At 35.6% G+C, this 22,883-nt stretch overlaps 2 protein-coding genes across 2 annotated transcripts in view; one reads left to right on the top strand and one right to left on the bottom strand.

Annotated features, from left to right (window-relative positions):
• Nucleotides 1-440: 440 nt before the first annotated feature.
• Nucleotides 441-11,996, top strand: SLC7A9 (solute carrier family 7 member 9). Its single transcript, XM_009811037.2, has 12 exons — nucleotides 441-545; nucleotides 1,753-1,900; nucleotides 2,833-3,075; nucleotides 3,678-3,803; nucleotides 4,126-4,225; nucleotides 5,983-6,027; nucleotides 6,367-6,490; nucleotides 8,236-8,339; nucleotides 9,157-9,253; nucleotides 10,052-10,201; nucleotides 10,797-10,971; nucleotides 11,932-11,996. Exons 1-12 carry the CDS (start codon nucleotides 441-443, stop codon nucleotides 11,994-11,996), a joined length of 1,482 nt encoding a protein of 493 aa, XP_009809339.1.
• Nucleotides 11,997-15,487: 3,491 nt separating this feature from the next.
• The window catches only part of TDRD12 (tudor domain containing 12), a 33,301-nt gene continuing 25,905 nt past the window's right edge, over nucleotides 15,488-22,883 (bottom strand). Inside the window, exons 23-28 of the mRNA XM_009811036.2 lie at nucleotides 19,184-19,305; nucleotides 18,067-18,121; nucleotides 16,327-16,440; nucleotides 16,088-16,241; nucleotides 15,933-15,999; nucleotides 15,488-15,573 (exon numbers count right to left, since the gene is read on the bottom strand). Coding sequence (XP_009809338.1) covers nucleotides 15,488-15,573; nucleotides 15,933-15,999; nucleotides 16,088-16,241; nucleotides 16,327-16,440; nucleotides 18,067-18,121; nucleotides 19,184-19,305 — 598 coding nt within the window. The remainder of the gene's footprint in view (nucleotides 15,574-15,932; nucleotides 16,000-16,087; nucleotides 16,242-16,326; nucleotides 16,441-18,066; nucleotides 18,122-19,183; nucleotides 19,306-22,883) is intronic.

The following is a 22,883-nucleotide window of genomic DNA, read 5'->3' as shown; positions in this document are numbered from 1 at the left end:
ATCAGAAAGAAGGGACTCCTAGATAAGAAAACAGACTAGTTTTTGGGAGAAAGATTTAATCTGTCTGGACCTCTGGAGGAATTCAAAGGAGGGACTAGCTATAAAAACTAGATTGTTCCAGGAAGGAGATCCTCTCCACTGAATGTAACCTGAGGCAGAAGATAGAAACACATTCATTGCTAGGTGGAAATCCAGTCAGACGGGCGAAGTGAAGTAGACATAACACCTCTTCGATTTAATCTCCAAGCAGGTAGTTAGATAGCGGCGGTGGGGGCAGAATGGGAGAGAGACAGGGAGAGAGAGCGCTTTTATATTTTCTGGCAATATTTAACTACACTATTTTGGACCGATATATGTATCAGCAAAACTCAAGCAAACATTAATATACTAGACTGATTATTTTGTTTTTATTTCCTTAGAGATTTCAACAAGTAAACCTAATGGGTGAAGAAAGCGTGAGGAAAAGAAAAGGAGAGGACAACAGAAAAGAGGATGGACAATCCATTCAGAGTCATGAACCCCAAACGATGAACCTACAAAAGCAGGCAAAACTTTTTCTTCTCCCCCTTCAGACAGCATGCGTGCGAGGGGCTGGCAGAGGGAGGCAGTGGGGGGTATCTGTGCACGTGCAGCATTGTACAAAAACTGCAACTGTGTCCCAATTTAGCACCGATGTACTAATATCTTGATGGTGTGGTTGGTTTACATTTTAGGAAACTGCTAATTACTAGTTAAAGAGCTCTGACATAAAAAAAATGTGTATTCTTACTTTTTAATTGTGTTTAAGTATTTGCGTTATTTTTTCTATCTGATAACCTCAACATCAGACACTTCATAAACGTCACTGTTTCTTTTCACATATACTTCTCAGAGGCTGAAGTGGGCTGGTTCAGGTCATTGCTTCTGAAACTTTGTTCAACAGTTTATGGCCGTAAAATAGCCACTGGTACAAGACAGACAAGTGAAAATTTGTCTCCCCCAGAAAATGACGTACCCTTTAGAAAACAGATGTGCCACTTGCTCTCAGGAGGGAGTGGAATTCCTTGTTAAGTAACCTGGAAAAAGAGTCTCTATGTCGTTTTAGTTTGGTGCCAAGACTGGCAAAATACTGATGTTATTAGACTATCCATAACTAACAGGAAAATTTAAGTAGCCCATGCCACTGTCTTTTAAGTGGGAGACTCCTCAAGTTTTAGTAGTTTAATGTAACACATAGGTCACTACAAAGTCAGGAGAACATGATCTTTTCACCACCTAGCAGTATCAAGATAATTCCTGTGCACAAATACCTGAAAAGCAAGGGGAGGAAAACAACTGCTTAAAAGAGAAAAGAAAAAAAGATGACTCCATCCAAGAAAGCAAATTTTTGAAGCTCAGAAAATTCAGAATTCCTCAAGTGCTCATAAAAGAATTTCAGAGTTTAATCAAAGAGGGGCAAGGGGATCATCACCTGTACAAGGTTAGATTTGAGACCCACATAATCAAAAGGATGGTTTAATAAAGCAAATACACAGGCAGGCAAAGTACAAGTAACTGTATTTTTGGAAACAGCAGGAGTATGCCACAGGGTGTATGCATCTTGGAAAGAAAAGATGAACTTCACATAGTTCAATGTATTACTTAGTAGAAGCTGTATGTTGAAAGCTGAAAAAATAAATCAGTAATGACAATTACTATTAACGGTATTAAACCGAAAACTATTTATTGAATTATTAGAAATTACTTTACCAAAATGTCTCCTTTTATTTCAAGGTGGGCCTCATCAGTGGAATCTGTATGATTGTTGGTACAATTATTGGCTCAGGTATCTTTGTTTCTCCAAAATCAGTACTTGCCAATGTTGGAGCTGTAGGTCCTTGTTTAACCATCTGGGCAGCCTGTGGAATTCTTGCAACATTAGGTAAACTAGTCAAAGAACTTCAATCTTCGCTTAAATCTTTGTATCTACTGTTTCTGCATACTACTCTCATTTCACAAATTAGCTAATAGCACCTAGACCAAAATCAATCATATCCTGATGAGTGTAGCAGTACCCAGGCAAAAATTTAAAATGTGTGCTGCTTATAATTATTTTAAAATTGTAAAGCACATTTTGAAAGCAAGTTTTAGTTTTGCTTACTTCATCCACTAACTGTAATAAAGAGAATGCTTTTCTACTTAAATCACAGGCAAAATGTGAAATTTACTGGCAGTGAGCTAGGTACTTCTGCTATTTTTCTACTTGTGTAATTGTGTAAATCTAATGCACTATCATCTGAAAATTTAGCCTTAAGCACCTCAAAATATTTCGTGAAGTAAACCAGAAAAGAATTCTTTGGGCATTGTGTCAGGTATGCAGCATACGCAAAAAACCTTCAAGCAAGATGCTAGCTACAGCAATAAATCTAGAAGTGCCACTGTACTTTGAGCGTAGTAGACATTTTACTTCAGAATTCTGCAGCAAATATATTTTTGTCAAGTTTCCAAAAGGTAGGTGAGCCAGTGCAGTTGTCACTTAGATGCTTCTTCTAGATTTCTTTTTAAGAAACCAACACTAATATGAAATCAGAATGTTTGTACTTTACTTGCTGAAGTCTTAAACACCGATAGTAGTAAATTCTGGACTGTAACTTAATAGCTTCAGTGTATTTTTTCCAAGTGCTCACAAGCAATTGAAACTTTATTTTGCATATCCAGTAAAACGTACAGAAACATGAGAAGAGTAATGATGCATTGTATATATCCATTTCCTTAACTTTTCTACCTACTAAAAGGTGAAAATCTGCTCTAGCTGGTCATAGCTTAAGAAGTGTATGAACTAAACCAATAACAAATGCTTTTCTTGTTATTCAGGGGCACTTTGTTTTGCTGAGCTTGGTACAATGATCACAAAATCTGGGGGAGAATATCCTTACCTTATGGAGGCATTTGGCCCAATTCCAGCATTTTTGTTTTCTTGGACCAGCTTACTCGTGACAAAACCCAGTTCATTTGCAATCATTTGTCTCAGCTTTGCGGAATATGCATCAGCTCCTTTTTATCCGGGTTGCGATCCACCCCAAGTTGTCATCAAGTGTCTTGCAGCAGCTGCCATTGGTAAGATTCATACTTTTTAAGAAAGAGAAGAGATCCATAATCACATAGTGATTTCTGTTCAGCTCCATCAATGACTGTATTTCAGCACTGTAATGCTGATTCAGTAGGTTAATCTTCATGAAAACATCAGGAAACGACCCTACACTGAAAGCAAAAGAAAACTTTGGAACACAGTACAGTGACTCCTTCTCACAATATTCAACATATAGAAAGGATAGGTTTAAAAATGGTTTGTTCCTAGTCTAAGGTTTTTTTTATTCTTTACTAAGATAAATACAGCTGTGCCATGAACGCTCATCTGTACCAGAAAAGAAAGAAAAATTAAGCGTGGAGATACTATTTCTGTATTTATCAGAATGCTATGCGACTTCAATATATATACACATTTTGTTAAAGGTACTATCAAAAACCTAATTCAGAAACTGTTTTTCCTCACTATTTTAAAAGTTATCCAAACATAGTTTGTTAAAAAACTGAGTAACAGAGACAAACAGTAGGAGGAAAAAGCAGTACAGTAAGTAAGGGGGGGGAAGGTTTTAAGAGGTAACTTTTCTTTCAATTCTGACAAATTTAATGCAGAAATACCAATTTATTTCTCTTAGTGATAATTACAATAGTGAATTCACTGAGTGTGAAGCTGGGAAGCTATCTGCAGAATTTTCTCACGGCTGCCAAAATGATCATTGTCACAATCATTATTGTAAGTGGAATTGTTCTCCTTGCACAAGGTAATTAAATATACTTTACTTGCAAAAATTATTTTAGCTTCTGCTATGACCATTTAAAAATTTCCCACTAAGAGAAGTGGTACAACAATAATGCTCTCTTTATTCAGTGTTTTAGTTCCAGATCTCTTGGGAACTATGGTATTTTCTTTCAGAGAAGGGGGGTTGGTGGGAAATGCAACACTACAGATTAATTCATAAAAATAGGTATTAGTTGATTTTAACAGTGAGATGTTTCAAAACATGAAACAGATGTTGGAATGTTTCTTCATCTGGTGGGGATCAGAAGAATTACACTGATCAGTTATCTATGTCTTATTTGCAGGAAAAACTGAAAACTTTAAAGATTCTTTCAAGGACAGTAAAATTTCTGTTAGCTCTATCAGTTTGGCATTTTATAATGGACTTTGGGCATATGATGGATGGTAAGGTATCTTTACTAGCGTTAACGGGTACAGTTTAACAGCCTTTAACTAGTTTAGTCTCTCCTTGTAGAACTCAAAGACATAATCTGAAAAAGTTAACATCTGACTTGTTACTAAGAATCTCTTAATGAATTCTGGAAAAGTAACACCAGTTTGATTAAAAAACCCCAACAAACCAACCCCCCCCCCCCCCTTCCCCAACCCCCAAAATTTTCAAGTTACTGTTTATTAGGGAAAGAAACTATATTATATCCTCAAAGGGCTACTGCTTTGCTGCTGAAGGTGCTTAGATACTGTGGTAATGAGGAGAATATAACACAGTTTAATTCCATTGCATTAGGCAAAATAATCTTCCCAGAGCCCCTACAGATTACCCTATCAAATTCCATTTGTTGTGAAATATGTAGTGGTGTTTAATTAGTACAGGAGGACATAAAAACCACAGTCAGAATTCATAAGGTTCAACTTTCAAATTTTTTCTTACTCATTTTCATTTGGAATTTATGTAAAAAACATTGAAGTCTTCTTCCCTGAGAAGCTTTCAGTTTTAAATCTCCACATCTGTTTATCCATTATCATCTACCATGTTAGATTTAAGAAAACACTTACATTTGAAAATAATCACAAATATGGATGGATTTAGGCCTACATTTAGGTTCCGAGTATTAAATACAAATGCTGTATGTAGGAAAGTGCTTTCCAGAATTATTTTTGTAAGAATAAACTTATTTACTGGCAGGAATATTTAACTTAATCTCTGCCACAGTCCAGAAAATAGTTTACACGTTTCATTTCCTGAAACTAAAGGGAATGTTACTTGGTCTAGGGCTCTGCTGGCACAAATCTAAGATCAAGGTCTGATCCATTAATGCTATTCTTAAAATGTTCAAACTGTAGAAGTTTGCATATAGATATGTATTTTGGAAGGAATTAAGAATGTAATTCTTAACTTAAAGCAAGTCCCATTTAGATGCTTAAAACTGAATTGAGTTTATATTTAAATGGTTTACTCTTTCAGGCTCTACTTCCATGCTTGAGTGTCTCAACTCAGGCATGCAAATCTGCTAATTCAGATATTCAACTAGATTTAAGGGGGCAGGGAAGCTGGTGCCTAAATAATTAGACTACTGAACTATAAATATCAACTCCTCCTCACGTTTTCAGAAGTGGATGAGTAAAAATCTTGTTTTAATCTAGTCTACATGCTCTAGCAAAAATGAGTATTTGAAAATTATAATTCTGATAGGTGTAATCCTTAAAAAGGATTACAGTTTTCTAGACAATATGACTTACAGCACTATTGTGAAACATTAGCAGACTTGCTTCAGTCCTTGCAGTGGGTATGCCTGCACTTTTATTTGAAAAGACTCAGATATTGCAAAGCTTGAAGTTCAAAAGCAATCTTGTAAATTTGAGATAAACGTCTGCCAAATTTTTGTTCTGTTATTCTGGGATATTTTATCCAAGAACTAAGACAATCTCATTTCAAAAATCTCAGAGATACTTCTAAAACTGTGAGGAAGAAAAGATAATGGAGGAGAAGATGGTGAATCAAGAGGCTGACATTTAGATAAGAAGCTCACATAGTTTTTTTTTGTCCCACAGTTTTACCACTTTAAAGATTGGTTGTATCATAAGTTATTTAACTGAAAAAGTAAAAAACAGTAACAACACAAGAAATAACACCTGACTCCATAATACATTAGTATTTCAACACCTGACCGCTAATAACATTGTATGAATGTTTTTGCTTCCAGGAATCAACTCAATTACATCACAGAAGAACTTAAAAATCCTTACAGGTAAAACTATATAGGAAAGCAGCGTTTCTAACAACAGAAATCAAACACAATATTTTTGTAGAAGCAGGCATATATTTTGGTTTGGTTTTAAAAGCAATGGTTATTCAAGGTTTGAGCATTAACAGACAGAGCTAATTACCATCTATTATTACAGGCTTCATAAATTTGCATAAAGTTGTATTTTTCCTTTTTTAAAATCCTGATTTCCATGGCTCTACAATGAAGAAATGTAAATACACCTAAAGAGCATATGGGGAAAAGTAAGAGTCCACAGTTTACTATGACAACTCTACCAGTGATACAGCAATGCTGATGGAGTCTTACTTTTGCATTCTTTAGAAATCTACCGCTATCTATAATTATTGGAATCCCCTTGGTTACAGTTTGTTACGTTCTGATAAACATTTCATATTTCACCGTAATGACTTCAACAGAACTCCTGCAGTCCCAGGCAGTTGCTGTGGTAAGCCACTTTATTTCGTAATAGAGCATCTGAAGAAGGCTGTATACATTAAAATCTTGAGCAAAAAGGAACCTGTAATTCTTCTTAAGATACAATTAATTTCTGTCTCAGCTGTCAGTGTCACCTTTTTCCCCATTACCTACTGTCATTTCTTAATATAAAATTTATTTCAGTAATGCTTAATTTAAACAGTAGTTATGTCATATCCCAAGGAAAAGAAAACAGCAAGTGAAAGTAATGCAGTCTTTTGTAAACACTGCAGCTCAGAGGCTGTTTTCCTTGAGCACCAAAAAGATGGAAGGAAAAATAACATGACTGCTGCTTTGCCCTTTTCAGTGTTCCCGTTATTTCTGAGAAACAAGCATATGCAAAATGACAGTAGATCAAAGTTTGTTGTTCTTGAGATAACAGCAAGTAGTCCATAATTCACTTCCTCCTTATGCTTGCTTTTTTCTTAACAAAGCTAAGAAATATCCTTTGTACATTATCGCAAGACATACTATTACAGACAAAATGAAAGTTTATATAAATTTTTAAGGTCTTAAAAAAACACATCTGTCCCTTCAGCTCCACTCAGTAAATTTTCTATGGGACATTTGTCTCTGAAATAACTGTTGAGAGGTCATACAGCAACTTTTCCTAATGTTAGTTTTTGTGGAAAAGAAACAGTATGCGACACACATGCAAAATGCAGGGTAGCACAGTGAAGTATACTAATGTAGAAACACTTAAAAATGTTAAAAAAATACAATCTTTTAAAATGTAGAACTTAAGTGCATTTCAGCATCTTGTTTGCACCAAAAGGTACAGCAATGTATACCAAGTTATATCTTGTTTAAGAACTAGTCCTCTTCAGTATACCACTAAATTTACCATCTGTGAACAACACACATCAGCTAGCACACTAAACTTACCAGACTAAATTAACAACACAATCTCAGAACTGCCACCGAGCAGTACAAAGGCAGTACAGCGAACAGCAGAAGGAGTGCACTGTATAAAGAGGTTTATACATCTGTAAGTAGACTTCTTGCTTAGCACTGATGAGTGTCCTACTACTGGACAAAGAAACAACACTGATGTTACACTTCTGCAAAACCAGAACTCTTTATGCTTCGCTTACTAAAAAGAGTTAACCACCCCCCAACTAAAACCCCAAACCCTACCTGTCAAAAAAGTTTTAATTCAAATTACCTTACAGTAGATCAACATACCTACATTAGATCTAATCCATCCTGCAGTAACAACTAACATACCATGGCACAGGTCAAAACTGAAGTGTAGTAAAAGACCTTAGCAAGCTTGTCCTTGTTCACCCCTAAGGCCTAGGTTGTCATGCTGTCACTACTAGTGCTACTCCTTCTATATAGGTTGAAACCAGCTTGTGTATGCGTGGCTCCCTGCTGCAATGCTATCTTTCCTTTTGTTTTGCAGACACATCCCCAAACCAGGTGTCTTTAACAGAATTTAATTTTTGTGTATTTTTTACATCTGTCTCCCAATATTTCCTACAGATGCTGCATCTCAAACAATATTCCACTCTATAAAGAGTGGTTCATGAATTAATCCAGGTCTTCATCTGGCAAAGCATTCTTTAATAACTACACAAAATAGGCAACATGTTTTTATCAGTAACATACATTAGACACCCATTTACTGTACTTTTAAAGGGGCTCCAACATTACTGAACATACCATTTGGTAGTTAAAATGACAGAAGTGATTAATTTTAATCCCATATCCCAGACATTCGGAGATAGAGTCCTTTATCCAGCCTCTTGGATAGTTCCTCTCTTTGTGGCCTTTTCTACAATTGGATCTGCCAATGGGACCTGTTTCACTGCAGGCAGGTAAGCTCCCATTCTAAATATCTTAAAATGAAGATTTTTAAAGTATGGAAAAAATTATATATACATTTATGTATCTACACACATAAGGATAAAGTGATTCTTCTGACCCAGATGTACAAAATGTAATTAAAAAGTACCGCCAATTCTAGCTATATTGTTTAATTTTCCAAAAGAAGCGGTGGCTATGTAGGTTTGAAAAATTAGATAATAAGGTCTCATTCTTAAATCAAAGCAGGTATAGCACAAAAGGTTTTTTTCACCTCATCAAGTTTAAAGCTAAGAATTAAACAGTTAAAAAAAAATTACCAGTAAGAACATGATTACACCAGTAATGATAAAGATAAGAATTGGAAAGAGAACCTATTCCTTTCTATCAGTTGTTCAAGGCTTCCATTTACTATTTTCAAGTATTTTAGTTTCAAATCCACCTGAATATGACAGGGCTGTAAAGACTATTTTTTTTTGTCAGAAGCTTTTTAATATGAAGCAAATTAATATTGAAATATTTAATTAAAAGAGACACAGTAGCTACCATTTTTTTTCCCAAATAATTTTAAACTAAATGTGCGAACTAATGATTCTGAAGTTAGTTTCAAGTTCACTTGAAATACTGGTTATTTCCCTTATTTCAGTCCACTACAATATTCCTTAAATCCCATTGCATATCAAAGGAAATACTGATTAAATTATAGTCATATGTAGCCACACAATAAAACAAACCTGAAAATGAATGGTACCCTTTTTTTTTTCTTTAAATTAACACCACTTAAAGTCTAGGTGCCACACTAACTAGATTGCCTTGTTTTTGTTTTGTCAGACTTGTTTATGTTGCAGGTCGTGAAGGGCACATGCTAAAGGTGCTATCTTACATTAGTGTTAAGCGTTTAACACCAGCACCTGCTATCATATTTTATGTAAGTACATATTTTAAGTACAGAAAAATTATCAACAAAAATTCTCCATTAATACATGCTTTCACAATTTCTTACCAGCAGTCTTGACATGTATCTTTGACTATCTAGACAAGAAAATTGCTAAATACACATTAGGCAAAAAGACTATATAAACCCCCCCAATTTCTCAAGTTGAACAGTTTCATTCCAGAACTGGATTTTAGAGTTTTTTTAAGAGTCTGCAGCATGAAATCAAAATTTAAAAAATTGAATTAGTATTAGTCAAATCCTTTATTTCACAGGATGCCTGAAAGAATGCTATTCTTACTCTATTTCTTCCCTGTAAGAATGCATTTACATCTCCCTAAAAACAGTTCTAGTCAGTAATACATTTTAAAATAAATCTAGAATATCTCGTTATTTTTATATATTTTACCCATTTATCTTGTCTTCCAAGGTAAAACAAGATAAATTCAAAATTCAATTGCTCTGTTGACTCCCAGTAACTCCCAGTTATTAAAACCTAAAAATAGATCTAGTATCTTCACTTCCTCCAAGATATGCGCTCAACAACAAAACAGATCAACACATACAAACTGCAAGTCTTTTGACTTAAAATGGAATTAAGATTACAAAAATAAACACATGATGTGGACATTACCTTTAAAGGTGTTGCAATACACTTACACCCAAATCTTTAAGCAAAAGCATTCACAGATCACACTCTGGAACACCGTAAACATACGCCCATACTGACACGTAAGTAAAATTCAGCCTTCTTTTATAGTAGACTACATTAATTTTTGCTTTCTTTTTTAGGGGGCCATTGCTATTATTTATATTATCCCTGGTGACATTGACACACTCATAAATTATTTTAGTTTTGCAGTCTGGATATTTTATGGTTTAACCATACTTGCACTCATTGTTATGAGGTTTACAAGAAGGGAACTCAGGAGACCAATAAGGGTAAGTTCAGCATTCAGTATGGCTTTTCCTCCACTCCCATAAATACTGAAACACAAACTCATCCTAAATATTTGGATATTTAAACATCCTCAGGCACACCCCTCCTTGGTCCCCACCCCCCCTTACCTGAAACCTAGCCATTTATTTGTAGTTCTTCTCTTTGTTCCAGTTTTGCACTAGGACAAAGCTCATAAGGACTGGGAAAAGATTACACAGTATTTATTTTTATTTGCACAGACCATTGGCACAAGCCAGATTTTCAGGGATGGCAAACTGCAGGCAGCAGACTACCACTAAAAGAGTACCTGAACTAAGACCCCAGGTCATTGCACTGGAGTCAGGTCCCAGGTTCATTAAAATGCAAATTTCTACACTCCAATTTGCAACATAGACAAAAGAGATCTTGGTCAATGATGTAGCAGAAGAGTTTTCCCTATCCATATTCTTGCTATTCTTTCAATTGCCCCATCTAATTTCAGAAATTTTAAAAGGGAAAAACTGCTGAAGGCAATGAAAATATTATTCTTTCATATATGCAACTTCTGTAAGAACAGCTAAAGAATGAACAAGTAATTCTGTGCTTTGTATCTTGCAGATACCCATCATCATTCCAGTCATAGTGACATTAGTCTCCATTTTACTGGTATTGGCACCAATCATCAGTGCACCTGAACTGGCCTATTTGTATTGTGTTTTATTTATACTTAGTGGACTCATAGTTTATGTACTTTTTGTTCATTTTAAATTCAACTGGCCCCAAAAAATATCAAGTAAGTATACCTCACACAGCTAGCTCCAAATTTAACAGAACATTGCTAAGCTTTAGATTAAAGAGATTACCGTAATGAAGCTCATTATATGGTCCATCCCATTTAAGTCACATGAGCAGGGTGTGGAGGGAGGCAATTTTCCAGACGTATAGTGAGGGACATACAGTAATCTTTACTAAATACTGTATTTTACTTCTTCCTGTGGAAACAAGTGATGTCTGACTACAGGAAAAACAAAACTTAATTCACAAAAAAGCAATATATCACTGTAGTAGTACTAAGAAATTGACTTCTAAAATCAACAGAAATATTTATCTGGAAAGTTCGTTTTTTGATTCTTCGTATTTCAAAACATTGCTTTAGCCATTAACTAAAGATTAGCAGACATACATTCTTATGCCACAAAATACTCTGCTTTTAGCTCAGGTTATCCATTTTACTATACTTAAAGAAAATACTAACAGCATTAAGACCAAAATTAATCATAGTGCTGCTGAGTAAAGTGAAAGCTGCAAGAGCCCAGTGTAACCATTTATAAAATGATTTTGCATAGTCTCAAGAAAAACTCTCTAGTGCAACTATCTCAGGGAAAAGAGGATACACAGGTATTTCTAAAAGGGAAAAATGTAACCAGCTGAAGAGGACAGAATGGGCAGAATGTTCTACCGACATTAAAAAAAATCCATCATCTGTCTATCCTGCCCCTCGGTATTATTAAATATTATGTAATTACTCAATTAGAAGCATTGTACTCTACAAAGAGCAAGGTTAGAAACCCTGGAATGTTGTAGCTTGGATCTTGAGATTTTTATTCCCCACCCCTTATTTTTTTAAGTTTGAGACATGAATACAGAGACAACTACTCACAAGGATGATTTTCTCACTTAGAAAAATAGTGTAAGACTGAATAGAAATACTGTTTTCTCATAAAGCCTCTAACAGTAACTTTTTTTTCCTCAGAGCCCATCACTATGCACCTTCAGATGCTTTTGGAAGTAGTTCCAGCAGAGGAAGTTACTGAATAAAATATTTTATATGTACCATGTTGTTTTTAAGTGCTGTACTGTTTGAAGGAGATTCAATTTAGTTTGGCACACATTTATACTTTCTAAATTTTTATGTTCGTACTGGTGTATTATTTTTGCAACACTTTAGTACTTTGAAAATGTTAAATATATAAGAATAAAAGATTTCTGAGCCAGATTACAGTGTTCAGAGCTGTTTTCATTGTTTGCTAGTATGTTATGGTATCTTGTTTTCTACATTAAAATTACTCAAAATAAACAAGAGGAACTTTTTGATTATGAAGACGGTAAAAAACTTACCAGCAACACTGTCAAGATGCTTTTGATCACTGTGCTGAAAGAACGAAGCAATCATTTACAGCATCACATTCAACAGGCCACACAGAAAGGACAGAAATAATGTAAAACCAGACTAATTCCCTTCTCAGATGGAACAGCAGCTATCAAAAAATTAAAGACTGAGGAAGTGGGAATCAAGTAAAAATGGAAAGCACAGTTGACAGGAAGAGAAGAGGCTGATTCTTTTTTTTTTTTAAATTAAAACAAGATAATCAAAGTTTAATTTCTCAGGTATCTGTTTTCTCCAACACCATCCAAGTTACAGAACAGCGAGTAAATGCCACAGAAATTATCTTCAGCGTGAATGTGACTTTACAGAGGTAACTTCATCCTAGATACACTCCATTTGGTAGCTGATGAAAATAAAATATAAAAAATAGATACTACATTAACATACAGATGTAAGCAGCTTTTACTTTCCCTGCCCAAGAAACTTAAGGATTCTCAATAACATTCTTCACTACTATACTCCCTCAGCGCAAACGGATAAAGGAATTTTAAAATATTGACAAATGACTTGATAAAGTGATTAATTTGAGAAAGACTGTTTATACTGAAAGCAAAAGTACTCTCAACTTCTAATCACATTAAACCTAAATGCATAAACACAAGAATATTAAGCAACTGTCTTAAGATCGTAAGTTCATACTAACTCCAGCCTAGCAAATTCAACTAAAGAAGCTATTTCTATCATCCTGCAGCTACAAAGTAGTAAGTAAAACTTAAATTCCTATATATTTCATTTTGCATCTACCTACATAGAAAAGCAACCCCAAAGGTACATATAAAAATGATGGGTTCTGATTAATTTGAACAAGATTTTGTGATTATAGTCAGATCCATCGAAATATCAGCTCCATGTGCAATCAGGGTAAAACAAGCAAAAAGAAAGTTAAGAATGACTAAGAAAGGCAATTGAGTGCAAAACAAAATCGTAATTATGTCATGACATACAAAGTGCCTACTTGCCACAGTGTTTTGTCCCAATTGCACTATTACAACTGCTGTTCCCCTACCCCAGTTGCTAAAAGCATCACTTCAAACAGAAGAACTGTAAGGTTCAGGGAGAGACGAAAGGAATAGAATACTTTTGTATAAGGAATGAATATCTACTACAATTTTGAAGGCTGAAATAGAGATACATGATTGGGGGACATGGGGAAAAATTATGACAGAGGTCCATAGGCAGAGTCTTAAGTGGCAAGAAAATGGGAAAGCAAGCTATCTGTTCCTACTACCTCTTGAGGGTACAGCATGTCAAGCAGACAGAGCAGGGATGGCTTCAAAACACGGGGGGGTGTGGGTGGAGGTGTGTGTGGAATCTTTCTTCACAAAATATGTTGTTTGACTGACTTCCTTAGTGCAGGAGAAATGTTAGAAGTTGACGTAGGTTCAAAAATGCAACTGAACTAATTCAGGTAAGAGCTCATCAGAGAGAGGCTTTCTGGGGAAGACCCTGATCAGAAATTGCTTAATGTTCTTGGAATGTACTGCTACATTTTTTACACTGTTCTTTATAAACTGGCTCTTGGCAGCTGCTAAGAATGTATGGCTAAAAACAGCTTTTGCTTTACCTCATATAAGGTGTCTTACTTTTCAAACAAAAACTGCAGCTAATTTATGCTTATTAAATAACCCACTAGACTTATCTACCAGCAGAAAAATCACCTTACATTATATTTAGATATCAGACAAGTCAAAGAAGAACAAAACACACAAAGGAAAACATCCTGCCCCATTATGCTTGTTTCAAATAGGTGATTTGACAGTCTGCATCACAATGCAGAGCATAACTAGAATACAGTTACATTAGTGATTTCCTTAAGTACTTTTACAACAATTACAGCTTTGCAAGTACCTGTACTCAGGTGAAGGTTATAATTAAGCTCAGTTGTAGTCAGGTTCCCAACAGCACTGATTTTTTTAACCACACATTAACAATTACAACTGTTTCTGTCACACAGCAGTTTTCCACTGGCATCATCAATATTCTTAAATATTCAGAAAGAAGAAGCATTATTATATGCTAATATTAGAGAAACTGTAGCTGTCAGTGTAAACATATTAATACAGTCCTTCTCCCACTCTTGAAGCAAAGACATCCCAATGTTTCTTGAAAGAATAATCCCCACAAGCAAGTATATTCCTCCTTGTCAAGAACACAACAAAATTTTAGGCTTCTTAAAATAAATTGTGAAGTTAAGTCTATTCTAAATCACCATACAGCTATGTTGGGAAAACTAGCGTGCTTTAAAATCTACAGATGCAAAGATATTTATACCAGATTAATGTATTATAAATATATTTTACATTATTACTTCACTGCAAGATGTTCTGGATGTGCAAAAATGTAACAGTGAAAAACTATTTACTGAAAGATAGTATATTAAAAGGCAAAGCCTTAGGACTAAACAGACAAGATTTTATTGTTCATTTGCAAAGGAGAAAAGAATTTTAGATAAATGAGAGGGAATGAAATAGTATTCATAAAAAGTGAAAATGTCAAACTGAAAACAAATACTGAATCTACTATCACAGTGCTCGTTCCACAAAAGCTGTACAGCAGTTAGTTACTACAGTGAGCTGCACTGTACAATATTTCCTATCAAGTCAACATATTTCCAATCAAGTAACAAAAATTGCCATTGGAGTTGAGGCATCATTTCTTCATGTGGAACTGACTGCCAACAAACTGATACTGTATGAATATGAGGGATATGGTAGAAACAATTGACAGATCATCAGCATTTGTGAAACTTCCAAAATTACTAACTATTGCTAGCACAGCACATTCACTCAGATAAGTAAACTAGAAGCTCTGTAATTACTAATAAATTCAACTGCTTCACAACCCAAGTTTAATCTTTAGATTTTACTGTTTGGATGGCACAGGTACATATGTGCACATCATCATTAAAGCCAACAATTTTATAGTGAAGGCACTGGAAAACATACATAATGGTCTTCTATGGAGTATTTCTTCAGATTCTCAGTGCCCAAAGGTAAGGACTTTGTTCACTATTTTCCTCCTAAAATTAAGGACAGTTCTGTAACCTATATGTTTAGTTCTATCAATTTCAGTGGAAATACTCATGCAAGGGACACTATTTTGAAGTGTAATTCTTATCAGAGGAAAAAGATCTGTCTCCAAATTACTCATCACTTTCTGTTCCACTGTCTTCTGAGGAGTCAACCAATTCTTCTGTTACTGCAGCAGTGCAATACAATTTTTTAGTACCTAGAAGTAATTAACAAAATGTAACATCTATAAAGCAAGAAAAAACAAAAGCTTCAGAACGAATATATAGTAGAATTAAAACAAAACCCGTAACAAAACCCCCATGTTTTAGACTACAAACTAGAACAAAACACTAGAAACTACTTCAAATTGCTTTTTGTTTGTGCTGTTCTGACAGAAAAATACCCTGCTGTCTACAGTTTGCTATTAGAGGTCCTCTCACCTGTTTTCAGAGAATTTGAGCAAGCCAGCTAAGTGTCACATATCTGAAATAAATGAGTATTTCACATAAAGCCTATGCAAAAATGAGGATGCTAGTCATTTTATGCATTATAAACACTGACTCATTCATTCCTTACCAACTGGAAAAGGGTTTTTATCTTCTAAATCTTCCCAGTGTTCAAAATCAAAAGACACATGAGGATTCTGTGGACAAAAAACATTATTTGAAATATCTGCACTGACACACAGTGTTCAGAACATTCAGTAATTCTCAAATTAATTTCCACTTCACCTTGTTCTTCACTAATTTGCACCACGCTCCTTTTTTCTCTTTCACGAGAACAATAACAGCCTCTTTATCCTTAATCACACACGTAGACTTTTCTGCAAGTATATATTGATGCAGCTCCATATCAGCCAAATAAAGTTTGTCTCCTGAACAAGCACTACATCATAAAAAAGTTTTGAAAAATTAAATGCAAGCTGACAGTCAAACGTTGTGTTTATTATACTTAAATTTCTTAAACCTACCTGAAAACCACCTTCTCTTTAGAGAACTCACACTTACAGTCAGCTACACTTGCTATTTTTACCTTCACTGTAACGGTCTCTTCATTTTGAAACCATTTTATTTCTGGATAGAAGCTAAAATAAAGAAAGTTTAATTGGATTTTTTCCAAAATAGGAAACAACTGAGTTATAGACAAGCTGTCTCAAATACAGCCAGAATTTTCCCATTAGGTTACAACCAACCATCTGAGTTTCAGTATCTGTACATGTACTCAACCATAATAATCTGACACTGAATAGCAGTGTCAGGAAGACACGTGATAGGATGTCAGCCAAGCTTGCTACAAAAGCCCTGCTATCTCACACTTTGGAGGAGAACATCTACTAGTTCAAGTGGGGAGATACACTCCATTAACTTTGATATCCAAAGGAATCAAACTTACTGCCTCATTTAAGGATGCTATTATAGTCTAATCTTGAAATGACAAAGGAAAAGGTAATAGCAGCAAGACCAACCTCTGAAAGACAAAACACACTTTTCAACTGACCATAGACACAAATACACATTTCCCATCAAGGTTTTCAACAGCTTATTCTACAGCTGTTATGCCTCAAGCGTCCCCCGAAGGCTGAAGGGTTTTAACCAGTGAAAGATAAATCCTATTAGCAGACTGCAATATCCAGTCATTCAGGTTACTTCCCTTATCATACCCTCAGTCATATCCAGACCCTCATTAATTTAACTACTAAACCATACCTCAACATATATTACATAAAGACAACCTTAAACTGTGCTAGCCAAGCTGCAGGAGATACACATGGATTCAATCACCCTACCAAGAACTTTTCCAATAGGCTAAAATACAAAATACTTCCGGTACTTGCACAAGAAAATGTTAGTCACCCACAACTAGCATTAATAGGTAGAAGAAAAAGAATAAGCCACCAAGAAGAAAGCACTGTCTAGCCCCAAAGTGTGTAAGAAATTTAAAAACTTCTCAGGATCCACTGTCTGCTGACTTTCCCCACAAACCATACCTAAGATGTCCCTCAGCATACTCATAATCACAAACAAATTTAGCATTCACTTCTACTGGAGACTTCTCAAATTGTTTATCAACAGAAATTGTCCTATCCACAAAGAAATAAGGATAACAGATCTACTTTCGAACAAACAAAGGAAAGAAAAGGAAATGGGCTATAATTTTGTGTTGCAGACACATTCTCAAAATAAAATCTTTTTTTTTTCCCCTCTCTCTCCTTTCTCAAGAACAGAATTGCATTAAGAGGAGAGACACAAAACGGATTCATCTCATTAGATACCAATGCACAGAGACAGAAGGGTAGGAGTTACAATTTAGGGCAGTCTTTGGTTAAAACATAATCCAGACAAATGCAAGTCATGGGTATAAAACACCAGCTCTGGACTGAGCTGAAAAAGTGTTTGTTTTCACTGACTTCCTAATACTATGGTGTCTAATCAAAGATTACGTAATTTCAACAGATAAAGTTAGCTTCCAGGAGAAAGCTAAAGAGCAATTTAAATTACTTAAGGGATTCACAAGACAATGCGTGTATATACATATATCTCTAACCGCAACAGTAACCTCTCAAGCTCAACAGTGATGTAATAGAATACTTGTACCTGTATTATACCTATTTACTCACAAAACAGATAATCTCAGTAAGGTTGATTGTCCTGTTTGGCAGTTCACATTTAAAAAAGCAAGCATGGGAACAAATCACTCTGAATTTTTGTACCATTTATGCTGACGCAGGATAGAGTCTTCTGCTTCCTTAGTTTGAGCTACACCATCTAAAAATAAGAAATCCAGAAAGGTATTTTATACATATCTATACTATAGAAACCAGATACTTCCAGAATACCCCAGTACCATCATATAAGTAACCAAATTACTACTGGCAAAATACTACTACCAATTACTATTTGGCATTTATATTGGTTACTTCCTATTTGGAAAGATTTCATAAAGTTAATAATTCAACTGAAAATTTTAACTAAAAAAAGTATTATAGTTGGTATAGAAAAATTACAAAAAACCACCAAAAATACACGGTTTTCCAGGTCAGGTAAAGGTTTTTCCAGTTTCAAGACATTATTTATTTGAAACCTGAAACATGTCATTTTAGAAGTTGACTAAGAGTTTCAGGGATGAAACAACTAATATTGATGTTACCGTCACAGCTTGAAACATGGCATTACAGTCACTCTACTACACCAGGAAAAAAAGCTTTTATGATAAGCACTCCAGGATTTTATCTGACTTGTCTGCTGCAACTTTTTAATCACTCAGCTTTCATTGCTCCAAACTCACATGCGAACTGCTGCCAGATCATCCCCTTCAATGACTGACAAAGCCATGTGCTTTTAAGCCTCTACTGACTGAATACCACATCCTTGAGCATTAGTTTAAAAGAAAAAAAAAAAGTGCCTTTTTCTACCACCCTGAATCTTGTAAAAAAAAAACTTCCCAGAGAACGATGCTGTTATTCACCTCGTATTTCAACAGATTTCTACTTCCTTAAACCCTATGGCCTTTGACAGCAAAATGCTTGTCCTCTCTACAGGAGAGATTTCCTGCTCACACATTCCATTCACAGGCAAACAATTATAAGTCTCTCAAGGACAGAATATTTCCCAAATAGCAATACAGCTACATTAGTATGGCTTACTCTCACAGCATCCCCAGGCTGCTAACTGTAAGGTATTTGTGGCTTATTGTAAACATTAGCTATATGGTGCTATTCTGTATACTCAGAGAAGTCTGCACTTGGCAAAATGACTTTTAGGTTGACATTTAAGCACCTAACTTTAATTAAAGTTTTAAAATTTTTGGAAATTACAAAGAAGGTTTACCATATGGATGATACCCAAAAGTAATTTTAGGAGAATTACAGTTTTCAGTAGAATTTTCTTGTATTGACATATTCTGTGGATTGGACACATTCTCTGGACCAGCTGTATCTTCCTTTATGCTTCTGAACACAGAAAAAAAAACATTTTTAAACATATTTAAACCCTTTCTTTTAATATTTAAAAGGATTCCTAATCATAGTTGGAAATCTTTTTGAAGTTAAGTTTTTCATTCTAATGTATACAAAAAATACAATAAAATGCACTTCTAGCAAACCATAAGTCTCACCACAGGGTCACCGAACTTCAGTAACTCAGTAAAAAACATTTATATAGAAAAACAAGTCAGAAGAACATTTAAAATTCTGATGGTACCAGCGTTTCCTTTGAATCATAAAAAGCTATTGGCCTTACTGTGTGTGATAGACCTAGATAAGAAAATTACTCCTTTTCACAAAGAATTCCAGTCGGTTTGGGGGCTTTTTGGTCATATTTCACTCTGACTTGGAAAAAGTAAATATTTCAGAATACTCCAAGTTCTTCACTTATTAGTAAGAGACCTCTGGCTTTCCAGCTGTACAGCTAGGGGCTTCGCTAGCTGGACTCAAGATTCAGGAAACATTGCAACAGAGTCTTAAGTCTACTTAAGAGCTTAGAGATAAGCACCACAACCCTCTGCTCTGCAACAGCCTAGGAAGTCTCCGTCAAAACATTACTGAAAAGAACACAGCGCTGCGTAATTTTTGAAACAGAGTCATCTGTCCAAATGAAAAAACTTTCTTCTACTACCTCCAATCAACTAGTGGCATAAGAGGTCTGAATCCAGTCTAGTAAGCCATCACCTCATGTTTCAGACTGCATAATTAAATACTTTTTAATTAATCCTTATTGAAGATTTAGTATTAAATACCTATGCAGCCATCTTTACTCAGAACTGACACAGCTTACCTTAATTACTTGGGAGGTAAATTAGTAAGATTAAAGTAACCTTTAACCACTTCCACCTTTAAAAAATGCTTATCATCTTTTCCAAGTAATTCCAACTAAGCAATTCTTTGAGGTTAGGTAAAATACAGCACAGGAAGTTCAACTTACAGTATTTTTTAGGAACTATTTCCAAGTTAAGTACTTGAAGGAATCAAACACTTTTTTTGAAAGTCAAGTCTCCTATGATTTATTGAATAGCTTTGGAAAGCCAAAGTCTGAAATAATCTAACCTTACCTTAAAGCAACCAAGGTTCTACAAAAACGTTTATTTGTTCACACGCCACACAGAAACGCTAGAAACAGCCACCAAACAAGGACATGCCTCACAAGCTGAAAAGGACTTGAAAGGTAGGGGACTGAAAACTGGGCAAACAGAGTATGAAGTTAGACAAAGGCTTTGTACATGAAGTCTGCAATGAAGCACCCAAAATCGACACAACCAACATGTAACTGTATATTCTGCAACAAGGAGAAGATACTCCTGGCAAAAACGCTCACTTTTCAACCTAGGCCTAGTACCTCTCCAACTGTGGAAACACCTGAAACAAAGGACAGCCTGTGTTTCTCAAACACCATTAATCAGGAGTGACTGGAGTATTTGCCAAGTCTTCATGGGATGATATCCAAAGATCATGTAAGAGACTGAAGGATTAGTGCTTTGACTGTGCATTTATTGAACAGTCAACAAAGGAGCAAATTGGAGAGATGCCTATGCATTAGGAGGTGGGCCATGACCTCCTCCATTATCAACAAAAAGGTTTGGAGAGAAGGCCCAGAGACAGAGTGGCTTTATTCATAACTGATGGATTATCCCAAAGCAAGGAAACCGCTTATATCCGCAGACCATCTTGGAGATAAAGATGTGAGCCATTTTCTTTCCAGGACAAAAATGTTTAAGGCAATTAAGACTAAGCTTGATCTTGCTGACAAGTGCTGTTCACAATTTGCAAAATTCTGGCTATGCCAAGCTTGCCTGAAAGGCTGTGCAGCCTATATATGCTAAGGTCCACTGGTTTAGAAGACTCTTAGTATCTGTGGGAGGAGTAGAACACCACTTTCATTCTGGTCACAGAGGTAAGATCCTTGCACTGCACATGACAAACCACGAGCGTTTAATTAGCTGAAGAATCTTTCTGGCTTTTGAACTAAAGAGGGAGACTGACGAACAATCACAAGACGACCAGCACTCTGTAGCAAGGACATGTAATTAAAGTGAATGGTTGACGCAAAAGAACAGAAAGCTTATCCGCTATGCTGAGTGCTGCTTGATGCACTAATGGGAGGTAGTTTGGGCTGCTGATGTCAGGTAGGAGTTCTGCAATGTAGGCAATTTGTCAAGTAGTTCAGAGAAAAATGACTGTTTTCAAAATAGCATTGGAAGTATCCTTTATCTTTGTGTTAGTTTTTATAAAATCTTTTACTGAGCAGAAGCATTCTTTGATGCAATTATCATGACCAGAGAAAAATAGGATGATAGAAGTATTATGGGTACCTGTTAAGTAATGAGCCATATTCATAGCCATGAAGGACAATAGGTATGAGACTACCACATCGCACACACAAATCCTAGACAAAAACCAGAGTAATACAGAATGGTTGTCGAAATAGCACAGATTAAGAGGAGGCAAAGTGATCTGCCACATACTATGAAGTATAAATTTCATTTATAAAATTTAAACCTGCAAGGAAGCATCCGAAATCTGCATAACCAACATGTAACTATGCATAATCTGCAACATGGAGAAGATACTCCTGCAAAAAACACAAATGAAGTTACTCAGTCAACTTCGCCTTACAGGAGCTCTTGGAGTCCCCTTTATTTAACTAGTACCTTACTAAACAAGACTGCAGTCAGTTCTGAATGTTTCAACAGTAGTATCAGGCTTAGTGTATCTGCCAAAAGTAATCCAAGCAGTTGCATTACAGATATTTGAGATGGAACTGTTGCACACAGTACTACAATAAAGTTGGCTGGCCTCTGGCATTACATGCTCTAGTGACCATTAGGAGGTTACCAACCTTCCTGTGCAGTTACAGCATGAAACAAGAAATAAATTCAAAAAAGGCTGTGCTCAAGGTAAGGAGAAACCTCAGAGCCCGAGAATCCTCTGTGAGGAATAAAACCTGAAAAAAAGCCTTCCCAGCATCAACAGTGCAAACGCTGTTCTCAAATACTGATTTTTAAGGTTGAACAAAATATGGGAAAACCAAAATCCTTTAGTTAAGATTAAACTCCAGCACAGTCCTAGAGAGAAATGCAGGAACCTCAATTTAAGATGGAAATGGACTATGGAGGGGGTTAGGCTTCCTCATCTTGTTGACTGGCTAAGTCACAGAAACAACAGCCTTAATTAACTTGACCAACCCAGAGACAACACATACAGTGTCCATGCTGGTATTCCAGAGACTTGTTTTTGTTTATCAAGCAATATTTACTCTCTGAAAGAAAACAGTTGAGATTTCTCTCTTCCTTGTAAATATTAAAAAAACTTGGTTGATCAGATAAAAGCATTTCAGTTGTATTTTCAGTGATGGCTCTCCAAATTGAAGATTAAGTGGCTAAAGAAACTCCTGAAAAAGGTGCCATACCGAGGCCAGAACAAAAAAAGCTACAGATGTCTTGTTCATAGGCATTTTAAATCAAGGGGCCTAGTATCCAGGACAGACCAGCGAGATGTGCCCTTCTACCACATACAGTACTTACTCAGTTCCAAAA

The sequence above is a fragment of the Gavia stellata genome, chromosome 15 (assembly GCF_030936135.1).
Source record: "Gavia stellata isolate bGavSte3 chromosome 15, bGavSte3.hap2, whole genome shotgun sequence".
NCBI lineage: Eukaryota > Metazoa > Chordata > Aves > Gaviiformes > Gaviidae > Gavia > Gavia stellata.
The sequence above is the reverse complement of the archived record's forward strand: the minus strand, read 5'-3'. Positions and strand labels throughout refer to the sequence as shown.